Source organism: Pseudopipra pipra, chromosome 1 (genome assembly GCF_036250125.1).
Source record: "Pseudopipra pipra isolate bDixPip1 chromosome 1, bDixPip1.hap1, whole genome shotgun sequence".
NCBI classification, from domain to species: domain Eukaryota; kingdom Metazoa; phylum Chordata; class Aves; order Passeriformes; family Pipridae; genus Pseudopipra; species Pseudopipra pipra.
In genome coordinates this window covers 150459179-150467602 of record NC_087549.1, presented here as the reverse complement: position 1 = coordinate 150467602, position 8424 = coordinate 150459179, and the positions used below count along the sequence as shown (strand labels likewise).

Below are 8424 nucleotides of genomic sequence, written 5' to 3'. Positions count from 1 at the left end.
GTTCAAAGACTCTGTCAAAATACTTCCATCCCACCTCCCTGGACCCCGAGAAGGATTCATATGGGCAAAAGCTCGGGTAGGCAAGACTGTACCTGCACCCTGTTCCATTGGCCGTGTGCCAGCGGTGCGGGACACCAGAAGCTCCAGCTCCCGACCCTGCTGGCCAAAAGCCTCTAACGCTGCATGTTCCAAGCATCGCGAACGCTCCAGGCCATCAATTTGCTGCTCCCAGGCCACTACTTAGCCCCACAAAGACACAATCTCCTGGTCCAGGGCTCCAAATCCAGTCAGCAGAACCCATCCCACCTGGCCTGCCCCTGTCACAGACCTCAAGGCAAGCCAGGCTTCCAGGAGAGACACTGTGGTGAAAAAGGCAACTACAGAGGCTGAAGATGTCTCATGACACAGGGGGCCGGTGACATGGCCCCCTCAGTCCTTGATCTCCTCCGCAACCACTGCAGGGTTACTCTGGGGAACTGCCAATTCTACACCAAAAATGTAAAGTGAACGTACTCATGTATTCTTCCCAAGAATTCCAAGGCAGTGGAAGGATTTAAAAAAAGGTTTATTTCCAATTCAAGAACCAGTTTTTTATGATACGGCGCATCAGGCGTCCCAGGAAAAAAGGTGAGTTCCCACCCCCTCAGGGCCCCTTTTATCCTCTCTGTTTCTACTCTGCCTTCCCAAGGCCTCTGTGTATGTCCGGACTATCTTCTCTCACGTATCAGAGAGAAAGGCTCAGAACTTCTCTTGCTATGCAGGGGGGAAAAGCATTGAAATTGCCTTGGAGAAAGAATTATCATTTAGGCAGAAAGCCTTCCTAGAAAAAACTGACTTTCTAACTTTCTGTCACAAATTGTTCCAAAATTGTATCTATCCCTACATATATCTTCATCAATGATACAGACAAAGGAATCAAGTGCACCCTCAGTAGATTTGCAGATGACACCAAGCTGACTGGTGCACTTGATACTCCAAAAGGATGGAATGCCATCCAGAGGGACCTGGATAAGCTCTAAAAGTGGGCCCATGTGAACCTCATGAGGTTTAACAAAACCAAGTGCAAGTTGCTGCACCTGGGACAGGGCAATGCCCAGTATCAATCCAGGCTGGGGAATGAATGGATCGAGAGCAGCCCTCTGGAGAAGGATTTGGGGGTGCTGGTGGGTGAGAGGCTGGACATGAGCCATCGATGTGCACTCACAGCAGAGACCTGATTGTGGCCTTCCAGTGCCTGAAGGGAGACGACAGGAAAGATGGAGAGGGACTAATTACAAGTAGTGCTGTGTAGTGACAGGACAAGTGATGACAAGGGGGAATGGTTTCAAACTGACAGAGGGAAGGTTTAGATTAGATATTAGGAAGAAATTCTCCCCTGTGAGGCTCTGATACAGGTTGCCCAGGAAAGCTCTGGATGCCCAGTCCCTGGAAATATTCAAGGCCAGGGATTCAGGTTGGGTGGGACTCCAAGGAACCTGGTCTAGTGAAAGGGGCAGGAGGTTGGCACTAGGTGATCTTTGAAGTCTCTTCCTGCCCAAAACAATTCTGTTTTTTTGTTGGTTTTTAATTTGTAAAGCTGTTTGGTATTACATAGTTTTTACAAGTTGCATTCTTGACATGTTGACGTTTAACTTTACAGGGAGCTACAGTAACAGATAGGTTTGAAACCAAGGGGCTAGGCCTCTTATATTTGTCATTTCATTGTTGTGTTATGTTGGGAGCCATGCAATAAAAGGTGAGATCTCATAAACTCTCTTAGCAAGACTGCAAGAAACGCTGAAAATCTTTTAGAGATTGTAGGAGCAATATTTTGCTTTTAGCATCTTACTCTTGAGAAATGAAAAAGCTTCAAGAATACTAATACTGTTTTTCCAAACACTAAGAGGAACAGAGGGAATAACTTGAATTTCAGGCACTGACATAATTTTCAGACTTCTTCAGTGTACATTAGATCATTAGGCAGAGAGCTACTTTGTGTAACAATGCATTTATTGTGTACTTCCCATAAAAGCTATTTCCTGTTGTTCTGTAAAGTAAATTAGCTATTTACCAAATACCAAATTTCATGTCTGTGTGATTTCTTATTTCATTGCAGAGCACAAAAAAAGAGGAAATGTCAAACATGCAAATTAGTGTCTGGACAAATACACCATGTACTTTACACACTTAGATTCTTTGCTAAGACAGTCTGGGGTGCACCTTTTGTTTATCTCACAGATATTTATTTGCCAGAGCCCCTCATTTTTTTCTGTGACAGACTCATGCCTTTAGATATTTTGCATGATATCAGTTTCTCTGTGTGTCCTTTTTGGTTTTATTGTGTATGTAATATTTAGTTATTTTGTTTTCCAAGTGTAACAAAGAAGATGGATTTCCCCACTCCATTTTTTTTTTTTTTTTTTTTTTTTTTTGCCTGGTGTCCCTTATTACTCTTGTTCCAGGGTTATGATATTTTGTAAGACATTCCTGGAATCTCATCTAGGTCTTGAAATTAGTCAGCCTTGAAATTAAGGAGAATCCCGAAGCTTCTGGCCAGCCATTGAATTAATTCAGCCCACGAAGGATGCATTTTAGGTTGTATTGGAATAAATGTGTGTGCATTACTTAGAAATCACTCTTAATGGGATCTGCCAGAGGTTATAGTGTTTCCCAAATTGTGGGAATGGCATTCCCTGTATGCCAGTTTAGGTTAGGGATAGGAAGGAGGATTGCAAATTCTCTGAAGTTGCAGCTGCAGTCAACAGAAATCTCTGCAAATAATTTTCATGGCAAGTGTATCCAATGTAAATGCTTGAATTATCAAAGAGTATGAAATTTTATTGTGGAGCAGTGAAGTTCCTTCATGACATAAATTTGTAAGAAATATCATTTATGAACTGTAAGCATCAGAATTAACAACTGTTACAGTGCTCCAGATCTGTGTTATAAAGAATTATTGCCCCATGCAAATCTGTTACGAATTCCCTGTGTACATATGTGTTCATATATATGTATATAGAGCCAGGTGGGGATGCAAAAACAAAGGTCTAAAGTGATGTGACACTAATATTTTTGAGTTTTTGAGAAGGCCACAAGTGTTCACATGTTGTTTTGGTACTTAATTTTCTGTCCTGTTAAATACTTGTTCCATTTTTTTGGTCCACATTTGACGGGTTTTAACTTCAACTTGAAGACCCACAGTGCTAAAGCTCTCATTCATCTGTAAGTGTTTATGATTTTCTTTTGAGAAAATCTGTCTGTCATGGAATCAGTTGTTCAGGTTTCCAACATGTAAACGGTTCCTCCTGTGTTTTGTGTGATTTTCTCTGTGAACAGTGATTTGAATTTGGTGGTTTTAATGGAGGATCATTGTCATCACTGTGTTTGTCTCAGACTCACTTGTGGTCAGTGCTGTCTAATGGACACCGAACCATAACCAGAAGGTACAATAAACTCTGTAATTAACAGTCATGATCTGTCTCTGTGAGACTCTTGATCTAAATTAAAACACTCAGAAAGATATTTATTTGAAACTCAATAGAGTTCTTCATGAGTGGATGACATGATCTAGTTGTAGATACCATGACTTTATTTTGCAGCATCCATTCCTTGAACATATGAAATGTCTTTCTCAGGCTTCGGTAATTTTCTTTTCAGCTGTTATGGTTGAAGTTACTGGAAGTTTTTAGCCTGTAAGTAAAATGAGTTTTATTTTTCCATTGAACTTTTGATGAATGTGTGTGTTTTCTCTCTTTAAAATACTTTCTTACTCAAACTTCCTGTGCTTGAGTGAATACTATGTGGATAGGCTACAGAATTAGGTCAGTATGCAAATTTCAGGATTAGATTTACAGATATATAAGTTGATGATACTCTTAATTGAACTGATCTCAAGAACATACTCTTGCTTTCTGGAAAAATAACTTACCTTGCAACTTAAAATGTCTTATTATTGCTTGCCCCACAGAACACAGGGTTTTATCTCTTTCAAAGCCACTTTTAGTTGTTTCCTTCCTTGATGGTACCTATCAAGTAAAGTGTTTGATCACTGTTTGTGTGTTTGCCTTCATTAGAGCAGCCTGGCTTTTAAGGACAGCATAGTTCTTTCAGTAGAATTCTTCCAGCAAAACCCAGAGTAACTCCTTTATTGTCAGGAAAGTTTTATATCCGCCTCAATAAAGAAGAAAAAAACTTTAGAGATAATGGATTCTGTTGATGTAACTAAGAGCAATATCTGTACCTACCACCAGGGCTTGCCATTAATGTGTTTGTGTTACTTTCCAATACCTGTTGCTAGCAGGCTTTATATATTTATTTAAATAAATACAAGCAATTTCAGATCTGAGGATAAATGTTGTGGGGTTTTATAGTGTGATACTTATTGTATTTTGGGCTCTGATCTTGTATATAAGAGACAGTATATTTGACTTTAAGATTTTGTCTGTAAAAGATATAATAAACATACACAATAGCCTGGGAATATTAAAAAATAAAAAAGACAGAATAAAAATGAATAGTATGTAACTCTAATTTCTAACCAAAAGCTTTTGCTACAAGGTAAATTTGGTGCCAATATCTAATGCATGCCTGAAAATTCAGCTGGTTAAAAACTCAGAATGAAATGTGAAACAGGAAACCTTTTGCTTTCTTATATTTTACACATGTATTTCCAACTGAACTAAAATCCCTCTTTGATTTTAATAAGTGTAACTATAATTTCAGCAGAAAGAAAATAATGGATTAATACTTAGGTGATTATTCTTCCAAAGTATCACCCAAGCACTTTTCCCTTTTGTACCGTGTTGTCCGTGAGATCACAAAATTTCATTTACTATTGTCAGAAATGCAACCAAGCTCCTCCCTCCATCCCTCCCCCAGGCATTGCAGTACATAAGAAAACTTTCTGCATGGGAGATGGCCAGGGAGCAAGGATGTTCTTGGGAACAGAATGGTGAAGGTGAGAAAACAGACTTTCTGTCTCTTTGGAGATAAAAGCCAGACAACATTAGCTTCAGAAAGCAGTGTGAAGGTTTTTTATTTTGAAGACAATGCTGTAAGTATTTTGGTTTTGCTAAATATTTTTATACACTGTGAAATCTCAATTGCCTATTTTCTTAATTTATATCTATGTGAATTTGATCAAAATATTCAGGGATGTGTGTGTACAATTGTGTGTCTATACATATAAAAACATGTAGACATAGGTTTTGAAGTCCTAGATATTGTTTATTTGAGATACAGGGAGCAGCTGCATAAGAAAATGTGCCTTTAATGTAGAATCACTGTATTGCTGTAAATATATAGCTCTTCCTATAACGTCCATGTGTCAGGAAAACATTTTACTCAACATTGATATATTTTTCATATTAATTACTGACTGCCTTTTGTCTTGTTTTGTTGTTTCAGCTCATGCATGGCATTCCTCAAATCAGCTGTAGGACTGTTTAATCTTAGTTATCTCGACATAGCAAAGAACATTTTTCTTACAAAAATGCTGGTGGGTGATTTTTTTCAGGATATTTAAGGAGTGCACAGACCAGCCTGTTGCATACATTTCTGATTTTGGAAGTAATGAGTGATAGCATATATGCAATATAGCATATTGTATTATATTGAATGTTATTATTTGGATATTTTGAGTAACTTTGTATATTACATTTGTTAAAAAAACAAACCAAACCAAACCAAACAACACCCCCTAAAGAAACCCCCCCAGGCAACCAAGTTGTAGATATTTATCCAAACAATCCAAACACAAAGTTTTTCTTGGTTTGAGGGAGCAAGTGTGAAGTAGAGAATGAGGGATAAAGTGCTAGTTGGAAGAAATGGCCGTGCATATTTGAAACAGCAGTAGTCCTCTAGAATATCCAAGTTTGATTTTATAAAGGACTAAAATCTCTTAGATCTGCTGATGACTATTGAGATTTAAATAAAGAAAATTGTGATCAGAGAGCAGAAGTATTTAGTCTTTATGAAAATTGAGTACGTGACAGCTGTAGCTTTTGCAAAGGTATTGTACAGCACAGAAAAGAGAGAATTCTTGTCCTGTTTCCTAAGGTGTTGCTCTGAGCTGCTTTCTCGTTTTTTCTTATTCCAGATGAAGAGACGAACACATCTTTGTTCCCATGTGGAAGAATCCACTGAATGCATCCTAACACCAAATTAAACAGTTAGTTTACTCTGTTTTTTTCAGATCCAGGAAATATTTGGTGGGTGGCTCTTGAGAAGAGAATGGATAGAAATAATTTGGGACTCAGAAGTGGTTATAATACATGCTAAAACTAGATTGAAACATAAATAAGGACATTTTTTATGTTTGTGTTCCTTCTAGTTTTCCTATCTCGAGAAACTCCTCAAAAATGCCCCTTCCTGACTTTGCTTGTGTTTTACTGTGCAGTTCTATGAGTTTAAATTCCACTTTTATGGACTGTTGGAGATCTAATGGTCAATAGTTTGATTGCTGTTACCTTGCCACACTTAAAAGGAACTCTTTGTGCTTTTAGGGAACTGAAAGGAGTTTTGAAATTTGTATAAATGGAACCAAATCAAGGAGTTGTGTATAAGGCTTGAATTTGTATTTTGTTTTTCAATCCAAAAGTCTAAATGTGTAACTTATCACCTCTAGTGATAAGTCATTGCCCCAGGAAGCATCTTGTAAATTGTGTCTCTGACACTTTGTATTAATAGATTCATTTTTTGGCATTACTTTGCTATTCTAGAAAATTATCCTAAAGCTCTGTTTTTATCTTAAGAAATTTTAATAGCAAATTGTACTTTAGTAGTGCCCAGTGTCTGCTTCATTTAATAACTTCTTGTTCACCCCTTTCTATTGCTTTGCACATCATTTGTTCAGTAAATTTGATCAGTCTCTGTGGAATTGCTCAGGTAACACTTTAACTCAGTGTCTTGCCTTAAAAATTCAGCTGGTTCAGCAGCCTATGATGAGGTGGCTGAGTTCAGCTGAGCTTCAGGAATTCTGAGTAGTCACTCTGTCTTTTTAAAATGATTTAGCCACCTGTATCACAAGGATTTTTTCAGTCACATATTCTTAGCTTCCTCTTTCCTAACCCAAGTCACAACCCGTAAATACTTGGCAGCTGTTGAAAGGCCCAAAAGTCTGTTGTTCTATATGAGCATTAGTATGTGGCTGGTACAGGTCTGTTGAAGAAATCCTCTCACGTTGTCCATGAATGCTTGTCCAATTATGACTTCTGGTCACTGTTGCTGAAGGTTTTTCTGCCCTTGATCACTGCTTTTGTCAGATTCAGTCTTCACTTTTTTTTTTCAAAAATTCATCTCCCAAATCCGTAATACTAAAACAACGTTTGTATTTGCTAAAACTTTTTCCTTTGCTTCATTCATTACAGCCAATGTAGTTCCCTAAAAGCTCAGTCTCTCTGTTGTCCTTAACATTGCTTTGAAGATCAAATTGATCTTCTTAGAATTATTAAAAGTTAAAAAAAAAAAAAAAAAAAGAAAGAGCATCTTGGTTTTCACTTTACCTTTTGAGCTTTCAACTGGAAATGGGTCTGTGTGGTTTGGCAACATACCAGTTCTTTGGTTCCATTTTGTTACCATGGCAAATTCTAATCTCTGAGCTGTGGTTTCAGATCAGATCTGAACTCACTTGTAAAGTCCCAGAGGAGGAAAAGAAAAACCACCCAAGTCCCATAAACCCAAATAAAATCGTTGCACAATCATTCTTGCTTGTATATTGTTTTTAAAGGAATATATCAGCATCTGAAGAAGAGTCCTTACAAGAGGGTATTGATTCTCTTACATGGTCCACATATGAGCTTGCAAAACAGAAGTAGCACAGCTGGACCTCAGCAATCAAAAATGCAATATTTTAAAGACTCGGTGGTGACCAAAGTGTTTATTAATTTGGAGTAATCAGTCACAAAGGACAAGACATCCTGTCCTGTGGTGAGTCAATTTTTTTTTCCATCTTTCGCATAAATTATTGTCATCTACAATAGTGTGCTAAACTGTAAAGTTCCCCTTGAATGTTCTCAAAATGCAACTGCAGAAAGCCTTCAGCCAAATTCAGTGTTGGCCTTACTTTGTGGAGGGGAAGGATCTGATGAGCCTCGGGGACCTTTCCAATTCCACCATTCTGTGACTGCATATAAGCAACAGGGGTGGGAGATGCAGAACTAAAATCTGTTTTCAGGAAGTACAGAGAGACAGTAACTGAGGTGCAAGGCTGCTGACACTTTAAGCATCTACAGAGAAAAACAACTTGATGGCTGTCAGAGTTCTGATAGAGATGTGATTTTGTCACTTCCTAGCTGGAAAGGAAAAAAATATCACTTCTGTAACCTGAATTACACAGGGTAGATCCAGAATCAGGTGTTGATCTTTGTTGGGTTTGTTGTACATTACTCTTTCTTTTAAATGAATGAGCTTCTAGTTGATTTTGCCTTGTATCCTGGGTGCATCAAA

The 8424-nt window shown here is 38.1% G+C and overlaps 1 protein-coding gene across 1 annotated transcript in view; it reads left to right on the top strand.

Annotated features, from left to right (window-relative positions):
* Positions 1 to 4948: 4948 nt before the first annotated feature.
* Positions 4949 to 8424, top strand: part of LOC135404245 (sodium channel protein type 5 subunit alpha-like) — a 39558-nt gene continuing 36082 nt past the window's right edge. Inside the window, 1 exon segment of the mRNA XM_064638920.1 lies at positions 4949 to 5032. Coding sequence (XP_064494990.1) covers positions 5028 to 5032 — 5 coding nt within the window. The 5' untranslated portion in view covers positions 4949 to 5027.